We start from the raw sequence: 18,546 nt of genomic DNA, 5'->3' as shown, positions 1-18,546 counted from the left end.
ATGAAAAGTGAATTTACTCTGTAAATCTTCACCCAAATCCTAATAATAATTAAAAAAAAAAAAGAAAATACACTATAATTTTCAGGTCATTTCTTCAGATCAAGAGAGATTTCCAAAAGGAAACTCAGTTTTCCTAAAAACTTCACATAACTCTATATGCCTAATTAGCAGCAATTAAAAAAAAAATTCAGGAGTTACAGCCAATACTCAACGTTTTCAATGCATTAGCTACCATTTTTTCACATGAAAATGTATCCTTAGAATTAGCAGTAAAAAGCCCCATGACATACTTGTACGTGGTAGAAGCAGTGTGGTCTCCTGGGGCCGTGGTTCTGCCATCTACAACTCCCAGCAATTGTTAAAGTGAATCACCCCCTGAGCAGGGGACATGCTTATGTCTCTCTGAATAGAAAGGTGTCTGAAAAGTGTTTGCTCCTTTGTTGTTGTTGTTTTTATTGTTTTATTATTTTTTTATTGTGATGAATGTGTAGTAACAAAATATTTGCCATTGCAACCTTCTTCACATATACAATTCAGTGACTTAATTATATTCATGGTATTGTTCAACCATCACTACAATCCATTTCCAAATTTTTCCATCACCTTTAAAAGGAGCTCATTGTCCCCTAAGTAAGATTCTACCTTTCCTCCTTCTTCCCACCCCCTGTGGGAACCACTAATAAATCACTAATAACAATGGTCTCTATACATTTAAAGCTAACTGATTAATGCCAACCAAACTCTTTTTAGACTTCCTAGGGTCTGGTCAAGAAACAAAGAGCCCTGGTGGCGCAGTGGTTAAGTGCTGGGCTACCAACTGAAAGGTCGTAAGTTGAAACCCACCAACTACTCCGTAGGACAAAGATGAGGCAGTCTAATTTCTATAAAGATTTACAGCCTTGGAAACACTATGGGGCATTTCTATCTTGCCCTATAGGGTCACTGTGAGTCAGAATCAACTCCATGGTAGTGGGTTTTTGGGGGTCAAGAAACAAAAAAGCAAAGCTAAAGGAATACAGCTGAGCTGAGCTCACTAATTCTGACAGCTGGAGTCTGGCCGAAATGATCCCAACACTTGGAATCATTTAACTGAGAAAGCCCACTGAGTCTGTATCCCGTGTGTTTCTCATGGCATAGTCAGGCTCTGCCAAGCACCGAGGGCATAGGGACCATTTGCTCCAAGTTTTCCCTGCCCCCAGCCTGGATAAAGAGATTTCTGCCTGGAGTGGAGCCCTACACAGTGAGCACTTTGACTGGGGAATAAACTCATTCACCCAAGACAGTGTCACGGAATATTTATTAAGAGAGGTTGGCTTCCACATAACAAGCCAGTTGTTAGCTTCTTGCTTTCTTAGTACTCATACAGTTGGGAATATTAATTCCTTTCTAGGCTAAACGCTACCTTTTAAATACGGCTCAATAAAGGAAATCATCTTTTGTAAACCTCAGCTTACTACAGAGTCCCATGAGCGTTAACCCTCTGCAAAGGTCCCAAGCACCTTTGTGACCCAGCCAACTGTCCCTATTCCTTGGTCCCTTGGGGTTGGCCAAGTATCATGAGTACCAGGAACCTATGTGGAAGACCCTGACACCAGGAAAGACTGTTTTAACACAAAATATCTCCCAACTCTAGTGGCTGAACTGTTCACCTGAAGACTGCTCCTAAATGCCTCGGATCTGGTCATCTGTGAAGTTCCACAGATGGGTCAGCTTCTGCCACTCATTGGCCTTTAGTTGATGGTAAGCCAGGTTTCAGAGGCAAGTGCGAATGTGTCTAGTCTCCAGACTGTGATCTTGTTTGAATGATAAATGAGTAAACCTGATTGAAGAGTCCTCAATGTTCTCATGATGGTCCTAAATTGAAAATAATTGTATCAGATGATTTCAGACATGTTCTACTTATTGTCTCATTGATTCAGGGTATATATTTACATTTTTCAAGGACCTCTAGTAGTGCAATGGTTAAACACTTAGCTGTTAACTGAAAGGTCGGCGGTTCGAACTCACTGGCCACTCTGCTGGAGAAAAGACCTTTTGATTTGCTGCCATAAAGATTACAGCCGAGAAAACCCTACAGAGCAGTTCCACTCTATCATATAGGAAAGTTAGGAGTTGGAATTGACTCAATGGCACACAGCAACAACAGATACCTTGTCAGGTATAACTGGTGAGGTAGTAATCCAGACTTTTTTCAATTTCATCGATCATTGGATCATTTTTTTTTTGTCATCCAAGATGCAAACAAATGTCTAAAGCAAAAAGCTTGAGTACTATCTGACATAGAAAATAAAGGCTTCTATATCAGCCGGCTGACTGATATCTGACACCCAAAAAGAGAACAGAGGGGATTTCTGGGCTAACAAATGTCACCACAACAAAAATGTCTTAATGGCCTTCCTTTCAATCTCTTGCCCCTTTCCTTTTTTGCAGTGTTTAATTTTCTCATATCAAAGCTTCAGTGAGTCCCAGATAAAGTGTACTCTTAATAAGACCATACAGGGGGTCCCTTGATGTATCCTGCTCTCTGGTATGTATGAGGAGACCAGACTAGGAACCTAACTCAGAACAGGCCAATGGAAGTCGGTATCATTTTGGTTTAAGCCAGTTTATCCTGGCTTAGCCGGATAGCTCTCTGCCTGTATTGCCATCTTATTTTCTGGTTTTTCAAAGTTTCCTTTTTCTCCTTCTGCAGAAATTACCAGAGCCCTACAGAATCAAACTAAAAACCAAACCAGCAATCAAAAACCTGGAGGAAATCTCAAAGGGAAGCAGGTGCTGTGGTTTCCTAGAACTGTTTCTGTCATATATTTAAAAAATAAATAAATAATAAAAAACCTATTGCTGTAGAATTAATTCCAACTCATGGTTGTTGTTGTTGTTGTTGTGTGCCGTCGAGTCGGACCCGACTCATAGCGACCCCTCCTTGGGTTTCCAAGGCAGTATCACTACAGAAGTAGATTGCCCCATCTTCCTTCCGAGGAGTGGCTGGTGGGTTTGAACTGCCAGCCTTCTGGTAATCCTGTATTACAGAGTAGAACTGACCCTCATGAGATGGACTGACACAGTGGCTGCAGGAGTGTATTCAAACACAGCAATGATTGTGAGGATGGCACAGGACTGGACAACATTTCATTCTGATACACATAAGGTTACTAAAAGTCACAACTGATTCGACAGTACCTACAACAGCAACAGATCTTACAGAGCAGATCGCCATGCCAGGCTGTTCTTCCACAGTGCTACTGGGTTGATTTGGGCACTAACCTTTAAGTTAGAGTTGTTAGTGTTGTTGTTGTTGTTAGGTGCCATTGAGTCAGCTCTGACTCATAGCGACCCTCTGTACAACAGAACAAAGCACAGCCCGGTCCTGTGCCAACCTCACAATCCTTTCTGTGCTTGAGCCCATTGTTGAAGCCACTGTGTCAATCCATCTCGCTGAGGGTCTTCCCATTTTCACTGACCCTCTACTTTACCAAGCATGAAATCCTTCTCCAGGGAATGGTCCCTTCTGACAACATGAACAAAGTAGGTGAGGAAAGGCCATTATCTCTTCTAAGGAGCATTCCTACTGCACTTTCTCCAAGACAGAATTGTTAGTTCTTCTAGCAGTCCACAGTACTTTCAGTATTCTTCTCCAACACCACAATTGAAAAGCATCATCTCTTCTTCGGTCTATCTTATTCATTGTCCAGCTTTCACATGCATATCAGGTGACTGATAATATCAACGCTTGGGTTAGGTGCACCCTTAGTCTTCAAAGTGGGAGCTCTGGTGGCATAGTGCCTAAAGCATTTGACTGCTAACCAGAAGGCTGGTGGGTCCACAAGCCACTCCTCAGAAGGAAGACAGGGCAATCTACTTCCATAGTGATACTGCCTTGGAAACCCCAGGTGGGGTCACTATAAGTCGGATCCGACTCGTCAGCAGTGAGTTTGGGTTTTTTTGGTTTAGTCTTCAAAGTGATATCTTTGCTTCTCAAAGTATTAAAGAGGTCTTTTGCAGCAGATCAGCCCAGTGCAATATGCCATGTGATTTTCTGACCACTGCTTCCATGGCCATTGATTGTGGATCCAAGTAAAATGAAATTCCTGAAAACCTCATCTTTTCTCCATTTATTGTGATGTTCCTTACTGGTCCAGTTGTGGGGATTTTTGTTTTCTTTATGTTGAGGTGTAGTCTTTGATCTTCATCAGTAAGTGCTTCAAGTCATCTTCACTTTCAGCAAGCAAGGCTGTGTTATCTGCACATCCCAGGTTGTTAATGAGTCTTTCTCCAATCCTGATGTGTGCTCTTCTTCATATAGTCCACCTTCAAAGATTATTTGCTCAGCATACACATTGAATAAGCATGGTGAAAGGATACAACCCTGACACACTCCCTTCCTGATTTTAAACCATGTAGTATTCCTTTTTCTGTTCAAACAACAGCCTCTTGGTCTATGTACAGATTCATCATGAGCACAACCAAGTGTTTGGAAATTCCCATTCTTTACAACTTTATCCATAATTTGTTATGATCCACAGAGTTGAATGCCTTTGCATAGTCAATAAAACACAAGTTTTATTGTGTGGTATTCTTTGCTTTCAGCCAAAATCCATCTAACTTCAGCAATGATATCCCTCTTTCCATATCCTCTTCTGAATCCAGCTAACATTTCTGGAAGTTCCCTGTCAATATACTGCTGCAACCATTTTTGAATTATCTTCCACAAAATTTTACTTGTGTGTGATATTAATGATATTGTTCGATAATTTCCACATTCTGTTGGATCACCTTTCTTTGGAATGAGCACAAATATCGATCTCTTACAGTCAATTGGCCAAGTAGCTGTCTTCCAGATTTCTTGACACAGATAACTAAGTGCCTCCAGTGCTGCATCCATGTGTTGAAACATCTGAGTGGGAAGTCCATCAATTGCTGGAGTCTTGCTTTTCCCCAATTCCTTCAGTGCAGCTTGGACTTCGTTCGACACCATTGGTTCTTCATCATATGCTACCTCCTGAAATAGCTGAGTATCAAACAATTCTTCTTGGTATAGTGACTCTGTGTATTCTTTCCATCTTCTTTTTATGTTTCCTGCATTATTCAGTATTTTGCACATAAAATCCTTCAATATTGCAACTTGAGGCTTGAATTTTTCTTTCAGCTTGAGAAATGCTGAGCATGTTCTTCCCTTTTGGTTTTCTAACTCCAGGTCTTCGCACACTTCATTATAGGAATTTACTTTGTCTTCTTGAGCTGCCTTTGAAATCTTCTGTTCAGTTCTTTTATTTCAGCTTTTCTTCCATTTGCTTTGTTGTTGTTGTTGTTATGTACCATTTGCTTTAGCTACTTCCTTTTCAAGAGTCAGTTTCAGAGTCTCTTCTGACATCCATTTTGGTCTTTTCTTCCTTTTCTTTTTAATGACCTTTTGCTTTCTTCATGTATGATGTTCTTGATATCACCCAAAACCTGGTCTGGGTTTTGGTCACTGGTGTTCAATGTGTCAAACCTATTGTTTAAATGGTCTCTAAATTCAGGTGGGATACAATCAAGGTTGCACTTTGGCTCTTACAGACTTATCTTAATTTTCTTCAACTTCAACTTGAACTTGTATGTGAGCAATTGATGATCTGTTCCACAGTCATCTCCTTGCCTTGTTTTGACTGATGATATTGAGCTTCTCATCACCTCTTTCCACAGATGTAGTCGTGTTGATTCCTGTATTCCATCTGGCAAGGTCCAAATATATACTTGCCATTTGTGCTGTTGAAAAATGGTATTTGCTATAAATAAGTCATTGGTCTTGCAAAATTCTATCATGTGATCTCCAGCGTCATTTTTATCACCAATGTCATATTTTCCAACTACCGATGATTCTTCTTTGTTTCCAACTTTCACATTCCAATCTCCAGTAATAATCACTACATCTTGCACATTTGGTCAATTTCAGACAGCAAAAGTTGGTAAAAATCTTCAATTTCTTCATTTGGCTTTAGTTGTTGGTGGATAAATTTGAATAATAGTAATAGTAACTGTTCTTGATCATAGGGATATGGATATTATCCTATCACTGACAGCCTTGTACTTCAGGATAGATCTTGAAATCATCTTTTTGAGGATGAATGTGACACTATTCCTCTTCAGTTTGTCATTCCCAGCATAGTAGACCATATGATTTTCTGATTCAAAATGGCCAATACCAGTCCATTTCAGCTCACAGATGCCTAGGATATTGTTTATGCATTCCATTTCACTTTTGACAAGTTCTGATTTTCCTAGATTAAGACTTCTTACATTCCATGTTCCAATTATTAACTAATATTATGTTAGTAATTGAGTGTAAACTGTTCATGCCACCCATGGGCCCTGCATATGCCATTAGGGCTCAAGATAATCATCTATCAAGAGTGTTTCAGATTAGTTAAGGACATGCAGGAGACACAGCCCCAGGAAGATATTTGGGACCTCCTCTTATATATTCTCTCCTGTGTAATGACTTCTGTTTTTATCTTTTATTTAAATGAAAACGAACGTTAATGGAAGACACTCTGAACAGCAAGAAAGGAGTCAATGCCGGGGTATGAAGTGGGTTGGAAAGGTATGTGGCCCTGATTCTCAAAACTTGTGAGAAGAACATGAGTGGGCCTGCTACTCAGTCCTCCTCATGGATCATGATCCACCCTGCATGGCATCACCAGCTCCTGGGATGTGGGGTCAAAGAGAAAGGAAAAATCTTTCTCTACTTGCTGGGCTTGGTGAAGAGAAGTTGGAATAGGAATGGAAGGTGTGAATACCCTTAATCTCTTTGTGGATTATAAAATGCAGGATCTTCTCTAACCCAGTCTCAGCTTTATCCCACAGTGTCTAGCTCCCAGGGAATCCTAAAAGAGATAAGGCAAATGATAGAAAAACCCAACCAACTAGGGAGCCATAGGCACTTACCTTTTTCCTTTTCTCCTAATTCCATCTCTTGAAACAATGATGAGTCCAAAACCCCAAACACCACAAGGAAAGAGGAAAGTGCAAAATGCCTCTGCCTGCATCTTGGTACTATTCTATTTTTATTGCTTTGAGAAACTTGGATGCTTTGTTCACTCCAGGATTGGACTGGGCCATCTTTCTGACTTCCATTAGAAAGTGCAGGGGATCAACATGGCATTGAGGGAAGAAAAAAAACAGGGGCAGGGTATTTGGAAATCTCGGATCTTTTCAGTAGTCATTGAAAGCATTAAATAGCATGTCTGCCAAAACACCAACCCATTTGCAGGAGAAAATCAAGCCAGAACTGTTAGGAATTAAAATAGCATAAACCAGATTTTAGGAAGCTCCCGTTTGCCTCTACACCACTGAATCTAATGATGGATGATTGAATGGTTTAGTTAGAAGGTGTTCTGGCTACCTAATACCACTCCAACAAGAATATACCACAAATGGGATGGCCTTAACAAACAGGAGTTTATTCTCTTACAATTTGGAGGCTTTAAATCCAAGTTCAAAGTGTCAGGCTCTAGGGATTGGATGAAAGCCCTTCAGCCTTGGGCTTCAGCTCTGCCTTCTGCTCCTGGCTCACTGGAGCTAGAGGCTTTTCTTCACTCAGACAGCTACTGACTGCTGAGGCTGACAAGCCCAAGGTTGACAAGTAAAAAGGCACAGTCCTAATTACCAAACCACACGGCAGGCCATTGATTCAAGTCTGCTGAAAGTCCCAAGGTCGGCAGAGCATGATGGCAGGCTACTGAACAATTACACAGCTACATGCAGGGTCCAAGCATGCCATAAGCTAGAGACCATTCCCAAAGCTGTTTCTTATATGTGGGAAGCAGACATATCCCTAAAGCAGCTACTCAGCTGCTTATGGTAGGTTCCACCCTGGAGGGTCGCCAGTCTCATCACAGGGAATAACTACCACCAGCTGCCCAGCCACTCAACCAGGCCCAGCCAAGTTGACACAAACTTCAACACCAAGATGGATAAATGGACATAATAAGAGAGAAATTTTCAATCACCTCTTTAATCTTTTGTTAGGAGACATTTTATATTAGTGAGGATATAAACTTGTTCAATGAACTGAGAGAATTTAAATAATAAATGCATTTGGTAAAAAAAGAAATTCAAAGGGATTTACATTTAAAAAATAAGTGTTTCTCTCACCCTAGATCCTGGGCCCCCACTTATCGCCAAGGTTAACAACTCTAAACATTTCTGAGGGGTTTCTCCAGCTATATGCATGCATTATATATGATTTTCAAAGTTCATCTAATTCTTACATCTTAAAGATATCTTAGGAGGAAAAGTAATTTATTCTCATCTAGCCAAAAGAATCTAAAAAAAAAAACTTATAAGCATTAAAAATAGAACCAGGGAAAATTTCCATGTTTAAAGAAAATGTGAGTATAACAATTTAAAGAGCAAAAGGAAAGGAGGAACTTGATAAAACTGTGTTCAATAAAACATAGTGATGATTTAAGACAGGGAGAATGAAGATGAGAAGAGGAAAGAGGAGGAGGAACATTGAAAGAAAGTGGAAGAGGAGGATGAAGAAGAGAGAATATAAAGAGAGAAGGCTGTTAAAAAAATGTTAGAGGTGTCTTGTTTTATTTTAGAGGAAAATAAGAAAAGTTGCAAAGAGGACAGTATGGCCATTAAAATGATGTATGTATATATGTGTGTGTATATGTGTATATATGTATATATACACACATACACACACATATACATACACACACACACATACACATATATATGAGCTCTGGTAGTGTAGTGCCTAAGGCACTTGACACTTGACTGCTAACCAGAAGGCTGGCAGTTCAAACCCACCAGCCACTCCCAGGAAGGAAGGTTGGGCAATCTACTTCTGTTGATACCACCTGTGAAACCCAAGGAGAGGTCGCTATAAGTCGGGTCCGACTTGACAGCACATAACAACAACATAGAGAGAGAGAGAGAGAGAGAGGGAGATTAAACTGAAACGAATAATAATAAAAAAAAAACCCAAACCCATTGCCATCAAGTCCATGTTGACTCATAGCGACCCGCTTTGGGTTTCTGAGGTGGTAAATCTTTACAGAAGTAGATTGCCCAGTCTCCCTTACGCAGAGTAACTGGTGGGTTCAAACTGCCAAAATAAATGCTTTTTGCTTCAAGATTTGAAGAGAAATTTCCTAAAATTGGTAATCTGGACAGAAATCCAGTCTTGAGAGTCTTCACAGGTAGAAGCCTGAGCAATTAAGGTCCAAATTCTGACGCTAAGTTGTTGGAACCATAAACCCATTCCATCGAGGAGATTCTGACTCATGTTGTTGTTGTTGTTGTTGTTGTTATGTGCCATCGAGTCAGCCCCAACTCATAGCGACCCCTCCTTGGGTTTCCCAGGTGGTATCACTACGGAAGTAGATTGCCCAACCTTCCTTCCGAGGAGTGGCTGATGGGTTTGAACCGCCAGCCTTCTGGTTAGCAGTCAAGTGCCTTAGGCACTACGCTATCAGAGCTCCTATTCTGACTCACAGTGACCCTATAAGAGAGTAGAACTGCCCCACAGGGTTTTTAAGGCTGTAATCTTTACAGAAGCAGATTGTCAAGTCTTTCTCCCACTAATCAGCTGGTGGATTCAAACTGACAAGCATTTAACCACTGCGCACCACGGCTCCCACCATGGAATTGGAATCGGGTGGCCCTTCAGCCAGAGTGGGAAAGACACATTCCTTGAAATTGAAGTTGGTGTTTGGTAATGAAATTCCTGCCTGAGGGCACAGACTTGACTCTTAGGGAGAAGGTTACTCTATCGAGTTGCTGCATGAGTGATAGACATCAGAAGCAAAAATAAATGAAAGGTAGAAAGAATTACTTGGAGATAAGTTTGTGTGTGTGTGTGTGTGTGTGTGTTCCTAAGATAAGTAACGTTTTAGTGACTGTCGCTGAATACTTGAGTGCTGGAAAGCCAGCAAATGGGTGTACTGAAAACTACAGGGCCATAAATATGAGCTTTGTTACCACTTATTAGAATGCTAGTCTGGAGGCTTCTAAAATGGATCATGGCCAGAGACTCCAGGACAAAGGGCACAAACAAGGAGTCAGCCACCAATGGCATTCATGCTGGACCCACCAGAGCTCACATGGACTGGGCTGCTTGGACCAATGGAGCTCTATCACCCTCTCATTTCTGATTACCTACTGACACTGCTAGGGAATGGTGGTGGTTCAGAGGTGGAATTTTCACCTTCCATAAGGGAGGCCGGATGAATTCCCAGTTAATGTAGCCACTACCCAGCTGTCAGTGAAGGCTTGGGTGATGCCATGATGTTTCAGCAGAGTTTCCAGACTAATATGGACTAGAAAGAAAGGCCAGACTATCTACTTCCACAAAAGCCAATGGATCACAACTGTCTGATCCCGTTGTACATGGGGACATCATGCGTGAGAGCACATTCAAGGGCAGGTAACAGCAACACTGATGCCAGCAAAGGAAGGGGAGGAAGGAAAGTGAGTAATTCATTTCATGAATGAGGGCAGCACAAGACGGAGAGACAGCTATAACTGCACTGAACAGGACTCTAAGTTAGAGAGAGGGGGTGGGAAATCATTACATAGACCCCACATTGCCTTGTAAGAAGACTGGGATTGTCAGAGAGCCCCTTGTTGTGCTGGAATCATCCTTCCTTACCTCTCTCCAGGCATAGTATCTCTCTGCTTTAATAATCATGTCCATAACAAGGCTGTGGTTGCTCCTGGCAGCCACGGCCATAGCCTTCTTTCCTTGCTGAAGTTAAAAAAGAAAGAGTCAGGCAGTATTGTCTAGTAATTAGCTAGCTTTGGAACAAGAGGGCCTGGGATCAAATCCTGAGTCTTCCTTGCTGGGTGAATTTGGGCCAGTTTTCAGCTTCTCAGGATCTGTTAAATGTGATATTGTAACCAAGCTCCTCAGTACAGGGCCCATGGTTATTGTGCTGTGTCACCTGGAGAAAGAAAAACTGAATAAGGGACACAAAGAGGAGCTTGGTTGGATATCCTTTTAAAGACTGGAACTACTTCGCAAGTTTTTCCAGGTTCAGATTATACCTCCACCAATGCCCCTAAGACTTAGATAACAACAGTTCATTGTTTTAGGGTGGGGATCTACCATCAACAGATGATGTTTTACACATGATCTATCAATGAGAAGCCAAACGTTTCGCCAAGACCCCCAGGTGTCTTCCTGACTTGCTTGCACAGTGAAGTCATCAGCAAGTAGGTAATAGCATCATACATTTTTTCTCCTGAGGGATGACACCATCTGTGGCACAGGTTATAAGTGCCCCCCAATAGCCTTTTCTTTTTTCTTCTAGCAAAGAGCCCTCCTGAGTTTTAGGTGGGCACTTGGCTACCCCCAATATTGACTGTATTTCCTAGCCTTCCTTGCAGTTAGGAATGCGACTCAAGTTCTGGTCAATGGTAAATGGAAGTGGTCCATGTGACTGCTGGAATGATCTTTAAAGACAGAAGGGATGTTGTTCTCCTTCCTTTTCTCCTTCCTCTTGAGTACAACGCTGGCATGAAGGCTGAAGCTTGAACAACCAGCCACCTTAGAGCATAAGGTAGAAGCTTTGTGTTGAGGAGAAAGACAGAAAAGGTATAGATCTATTAAGAGTAATAATAATAATGATGACACTACAAATCCATGGTATAGAATTCAGTTCACTGGGCTACTTTCTAGAATGTTTTCTATTATACCATGCTGCCTCTAACCAAAGGGAAAGGGTTGGAGTCTTAAGCAAATGGAATGAGTAGCAAAGACTGTTCTGGACTTTATTTGGGGTGTGAGCTACCTGGAGCCTATATGGTACTTTATACGAATTACAAAAAGGTATACTTTTCTCAAGATAGATATAGCTCAAAGCCAGAGCACACAGCTCAACCAGCAGAGTACCTAGATTTTATGTAGTGGATGACCTGTACATCTGTATGTTTTTTTCCCTAAGCAAAGGCATGTTGGTTCTCGTTTGCTTTTCAAATGATCCATGAACAATTTGCTCAGGGACCCCAAAGATAATTCATAATAATGGTCAGAAATAACTCCAAAAGAAGTTACAGTCTTAGAAATCCTGTTTCTATTCTTAGGAATCCAGAAATTTATCTCAGTAATCCTCTCACATGTCTGGATGTTTGCAACAAGGACAATTCCCACCAACACAAATGATCTGGCTATTATTCTAGGCACTCAAAGTCAGGTGAGCCTGAAAATCAAGGCCAAAAGTCATTAGCCCCTGCTCAAAAGAGATAGTAATGAAATTAGGAGGAAATGCATGTTTCAGGCATTTAGCAAGCCTGTAATTGTATACCATCTAAATTCTGGCTTATAAAGACATTTGATTCACCATAATTAGCCTATTTTGGGAAGGCAACATTCTGAGAGCAGGGTTTTCAAGCTCCTAAGAAAATCTTCCAAGGGAGTGTTTGCAGGAATGGAAGTCCAGGTATCTCTGCCACCTGCAGGGCAGGGGAGAAGGGGGTGAACTGGACAGAGACATCTAGGAGCTTTGTGATGCCACAGGTCGAGAAGATAGGTTTCCAGAAGGTCAAATTACACCAAATCTTGCCTCCATTTTTTCCCATTTGACCTTTATGTGATCTTAGAAACAGTCTCTTATCTTTAATAAAAATTGTAGTGCAGGTAGAAAAGGTACTTTTTATTCATTAGTTAAATATGCATTGGGTAACAACCAGGTAGCAGACCCCTGAGAAGAAAGAGAAAGGAGGAAAAGGAAAATCAAATTGTGAGGCCTTGTGACAGTTGGAGCTGTGTGTCAACTTGGCTGAACCACAATTCTGTGTGGTTTAAGCTGTTGTGATGTGGTTATTCCCATGATGGGATCAGATGATTATGTTTTGAGCAGCCAATCTGTTGAAAGGGAGTTTCCCTAGGGGTGTGGCCTGCTTCCAGTACATCTATGGACATTCTGGGAAAAGAGACATTCTTCTGTGGATCGACATTCTGTTGTGCTGCCTACAACTGTCCGTGAGTGAACAATCTACCATTTGGCCTGGAGATCTTGGATTTGTCATTCGTTGGAGTCAACAGCTGGTGTACTGCCTGCCAGCCTTGAGCTCCTCAGCCCCTGAGGCTGCAAGAGTAGGGAAAAGCCTCCAGCTTGACATAGAAAAGCCTCCAGCTTGACGTTTGATCCAGGAACTTTGGACCTGCCAGCTTCTGTAAGTGTGTGAGCCATTTTGCTAAGATAAATTTCTCTATATATACATATATATAAGCTTTACTGGTTTGTTTCTTTAGAGAACCCAGTCTAATACAGGCCTAGCGAACTGGGGACTTTGTTTAGAGTGTCATGCCCACTAGCATCAACTGTCCCAACACAGATGCCCTGCCCAATGCTATAGATTCTCCACCCCAAAGATTGCCTTGGAGGTGCTAAGTAGAATAAATTACAAAAAGAAAGCATAGGAAAATACTGGTAGCATGGTGCCTAAGGCACTTGACTGCTAACCAGAAGGCTGGCGGTTCAAACCCACCAGCCACTTCTCAGAAGGAAGGTTGGGCAATCTACTTCTGTAGTGATACCACCTCAGAAACCCAAGGAGGGGTCGCTACGAGACAGGTCCAACTCAACGGCACATAACAACAACAACAAATGTTAGTAGCAGTTAATGAGCCAGAACTGGTGGAAATGGTGGAAGTGGTGGCATACCATCCAAGTGATAGAATTATGGATGGACATTTTTCCTTCCTTAGGCTTTTCTATGTTTTCCACATAGTCCATAGTGGGATTACATTATTTTTATGATTTTTTTTAAAGAGTTAATTTTAAAACTGACTTATAACAAAAAGTAAAAATCCTACTACTTTAGGTCCTATAAACATAAAAGGAATGACTCTGAAATAGACAAGGGTGGGCTCAGGCTTGCACTGTGAATTAGGGATGTGCTAGGCTAATAAGTAGTGTAGTAAAGGCAAGGCAAGGAAAACATTCAAATTTGGAAGCAGTCATCTTCACCAACAATTATGGGAAAACACTGGGTGACCGACCAGTCAGTACCCTTGGGTGTGAAGCCCAGCTCTGTCTCTTATTATGTATGTGACCCTTTTGATGTCATCAAAATCTCTCACATCTTCTCTCAAATTTGTCCACCTCTCAGAAGAGATGGGAAAGTTTAAATAAGATAGTGTTATTGTGGGGGTTCTGGTGGTGCCATAGATAAGGCATTTGGCTGCTAACCAAAAGGTCAGTGGTCAAACCCAACAACCACTCTGGAGAAGGAGGAAAGCTTACAGCCTCAGAAACCAAATGGGTGTCACTATGAATTGGAATCAACTCGATGGCATTAGTTTGTTGGGGATTTTTATTTGTTTGTTTTTGTTTTTTGAATTGCACAGCACAGAGGCACTCAAAGTCTCCTCTTTCTATACCTTTCAATAAAGCTGGAACCTTACCCAAGAGCCCTCCAATGGGTTAGTCTGCATTATTTAGTCTTGAAAGGAACAAAATTGTCTTTCTTTAAAAACAAGTTTAGACACATGTGCAAGCAAATCTTAGGAACAACTTAAATGCTATCAGCTGAGGACTGATTAAAGAAATTATGATCTGTTCATATGATAGTATATGGTATGAGCTGTAAAATAAAAGAATACAATGTAATAAAATGAAGAAGAAACTCCATTTCTTTGTATGGAAAGATCTCCCTCCATTTTCTATCTTAAGTAAAATACAGAACATTACGTATAAGAATGCTACCATTGTGTGTAAAGGATGAAGGTGTGAAATAAAAGTCTGTGTTTATGTTTCCTTGTGTAGATGCACAAAGGAACTCTGAAAGGACATTATAATAATGGATACCTGTGGAAAAGGCCCACTGCTGTCTGTCAGTTTGTCATACTATGGTGGCTGCAGGTTGCTATGATGCTGGAAGCTATGCCACTGGTATTTCAAATACCAGCAAAATAACCCATGGTGGACAGGTTTCAGCAGAGCTTGCAGACTAAGATAGACTAGAGAGAAAGGCCTGATGATCTATTTCTGAAAATTAGCCAATGAAAAGCCTATGAAGCACAACAGAAGAGTCTCTAATAGTTTTGGAAGATGACTCCTTTAGGTTGGAAGGCACTTAAACCTACCAACAAACAAAAGGATTGTGCAGGACTGGGCAATATTTCATTCTGCTGTACATGGGGTTGCCATGAGTTGGAGCTGACTTCATTGCAAGTAAAAACAACAACATGACAAAGGTAGTATGAGAACAGGACAAATAACAACTAGGAACAGGGACTGGTAGGAACATTTTACTAAGTCTTTACTATTTATATTTTTGGACCACAGGATTCCATAATTTATTTGAAAATAAATAATGTGAATTCTAAAAATATATATTTCATTATTCAGAGTAAAAATTCTTCCTGACATATCTCAATCAAAATCAGAACGATCTACTGACTGTGAAGATACAAGGTTTCTCCAGTTCCCATCCATTTCACAAAGGCTATGTTAATGTTGCTGCCCACAGTTGACAGCCAACAGAGAGAGCTTAGCAACCTCCCACCTGAACAGAGTGGAGTCGATAGAATTACCTTATCAACAATCTTCAGGTCACAGCCTGCCTTCAGGAGGGTCTCCACCAGTTCTACATTTCCAAGATTGGCAGCTACATGCAAAGGAGTTTGCCGCTGCTGCAATGAGAAATTTAAAAATTGTAATCCAAGTGCATTTGAGAAGGAAAAGACAAACTTGCATAGTGAAAAGACAAAGGAAAGCTGAGATGTCTTGCGTGGGCATAAGGGAGAATGAGGAGCTCTGGTAGCATAGTGCCTAAGGCACTTGACTGCTAACCAGAAGGCTGGCGTTTCAAACCCACCAGCCACTCCTCGGAAGGAAGGTTGGGCAATCCTACTTCCATAGTGATACTGCCTCGGAAACCCAAGGAGGGGTTGCTATGAGTCGGGGCCGACTCGACGGCAAATAACAACAACAACAACAACAACAAGGGAAAATGGAAAAGATTATTTATTTTTAAACATGTACAGAGAGCATTCCTTGCAATGTTCTTTATAAGAGGAAGAGTTGAAAGGAAATTACATGTTTAACAAGGAGAATCTAGATAAATCATGGTATGTTCATATACTGGAATATTAGGCAACCATTAAAAATTCTCTTTAGAAAATTATTTCAGAGAGTACTTAATGAAATGAGAACTGCTTATCATATAACGTTTAAACCTTTAGGAAACAGCACTGTAACTGAGCTCAACTTAATTAAAAACTACATATAGAAAGAGAAGGAAAGACATCAAAAATATTAACAATGGTAATGTCTAGGTGGAGGAATTAGAGGTTATCTTTATTGTTGATGTTTCTATTTTAAAATTTTCTACATTATAATGTTTAAAGGAATATAAGACTTCTAAATTCTTTCTGAAGTTGTTAAGGATTACAAGTAAAATGAAATTGTCAAGGATTACATTTGACTTGGATCCACAATCAATGCCCATGGGAGCAGCAGTCAGGAAATAAAACAGTGTATTGTGTTGGGCAAATATGCTGCAAAAGATCTCTTTAAAATGTTCAAAGCAAAGATGTCAGTTTGAGGACTAACGTGCACCTGACCCAAGCCATGGTATTTTCAATAGCCACTTCAGGAGCTCTGGTGGTACAGTGGCTGAGATATTCAGCTGCTAACCAAAAGGTCAACACTTCAAATCCACCAGCTGCTCTGTGGGAAAAATATAAGGCAATCACTTCCATAAAGATTTAAATCCTTGGAAACCTTATGGGGTAGTTCTACTCTATCCTATGTAGAGTTGGAATCAACTCAATGGCAGTAGGTTTGGTTTTTGATTTTTGACAAATTCAATATTTTCTGTTTATCATGATGTTGCTTATTGGTCCAGTTAATGATGGGTTTTGTTTTCTTTATGTTAAGTTGTAATCCATACTGAAGGCTGTAGTCTTTGATCTTCATCAGTAAGTGCTTCAAGTCTTCTTCACTTTTAGCAAGCAATGTTAATCTCTCATCAAAATGAATGCTGATGTGAAAACTTTTCTAAAATATCGAGGAAAGGAGCCTTGAAAAGTGGTAGAAACACATAACCAAAACCAAAAAAAACCCACTTCCCTAGAGTTGATTCCAACTCATAGAAACCCTACAGGACAGAGCAGTACTGTCTCATAGAGTTCCCAAAGCTGTGAATCTTTATGGACGCAGACGGCCTCATCTTTCACCCATGGAACACCTGGTGGGTTTGAACCAATGCTTTAACCACAGCACAACCAGAGCTCCTCTTACCATGTAAAACAGTAAGAATTTCTAAATTCTCTATATGTAACAGTGGGTGGGTGTTACAACATTTTAACTGGATTTAGTACATTTTTTTCTTTTTGAGCTCCTGCAAAAAATTAAACTTGTTACTTGAGTTTTTAGTTTTACCCAAAAAGATATCTGCAAGATAGAATAGGTGCTGAACAACCCTGTGAGTTCTTTAAGTCATCACATTCACTCCCAGAAAGAGGCACTGAGCATCATGCTAAAATGCACCTGAACACTCTTATGGGTATATCTTTTGGCACAGTGCCTGGAGCACTTGACTGTTAGCCAGAGGGTTGGTGGTTCAAGCCCACCAGCTGCTCCATGGAGGGAATATGAAGCAATATACTTCCATAAATATTTACAGCCTTGGAAAACCAATGAGGGTCACTATGAGTCAGACTCAACTCGATAGCAGTGGGTTTGGGAAGCTACTTTTCTAGATCCCTTCCTTACGCCTGCATCTACTTCTGAATTTCTTAGCTGCTGATAGCTGCTTTTTCTATATTTTCTTGTTTCTCTCCTTTCTTTGGTCTTTGAAATTTCATGATAAATACTATTTTTCTATCTCCAAATTTTCTCTCAATGTTACTCAACATGGCTAAATTTCCTCTATTTTGATCAACTGTTAAGTCCCTATTTTAGACCATCTTTAATAAGATAACATAATTGATCATGATATAAAAATGTGCCAGTGAAGAAAGACAAATATGGTTTGGGGTATGAAGATTACTATAGTCACAAAGTGTACAGTACATGGTATTAAGAAAAAGGGTAATAGTCTCTCCCTAAAAAAGAAGAGTATTAAAGAATCAATTTCTAATTACTCAGTATACATGGTTACATGTTCTTATCAAATAAATAAGATGTTATTCTATAATTCTGTGATCAATTATATTTTATATAGTTTTTTAGGAGGAAAAAGTCTCTCTCTTTTTTTTTTTTTAACAACATATATTTCTGAGTGCGTTAAATCCCATGGAGAATACAGATAGGGAGAAAGTATTTCCTAAAGAAATTATTTCTAGTCAGAAAGAACTTACATTCTAGCTGATGATGGTTAGGGACACATAGAGACATTCATACATACTCAATGTGAGATAATATTGAGTGGAACTGATAATAAGTATTGTATTATTTTAATAAGGATAAATATCACCAATGCCAAATTATGGTTCTTAAGGAAGAGACAGAAATTTATCTATGCAGGGGTATCTGAAGAGGCTCCCTTCCCAGGTTCTGTACAAATTGAAAAATAAAACAAATAGAAAAATGGAAAAAAAAA

General features: G+C 40.2%; 1 protein-coding gene across 1 annotated transcript in view; it reads right to left on the bottom strand.

The window, feature by feature from the left end:
* Positions 1-18,546, bottom strand: part of ANKDD1B (ankyrin repeat and death domain containing 1B) — a 102,873-nt gene that overhangs the window by 19,900 nt on the left and 64,427 nt on the right. Inside the window, 3 exon segments of the mRNA XM_007943372.1 lie at positions 1,650-1,854; positions 10,643-10,738; positions 15,533-15,631. Of these exon segments, the coding sequence (XP_007941563.1) occupies positions 1,650-1,854; positions 10,643-10,738; positions 15,533-15,631 (400 nt within the window).

Source organism: Orycteropus afer, unplaced genomic scaffold, assembly GCF_000298275.1.
Source record: "Orycteropus afer afer isolate SDZICR_OR568_19922 unplaced genomic scaffold, OryAfe1.0 scaffold00104, whole genome shotgun sequence".
NCBI classification, from domain to species: Eukaryota; Metazoa; Chordata; class Mammalia; order Tubulidentata; family Orycteropodidae; genus Orycteropus; species Orycteropus afer.
This window is presented reverse-complemented; position numbering and strand designations above follow the sequence as displayed.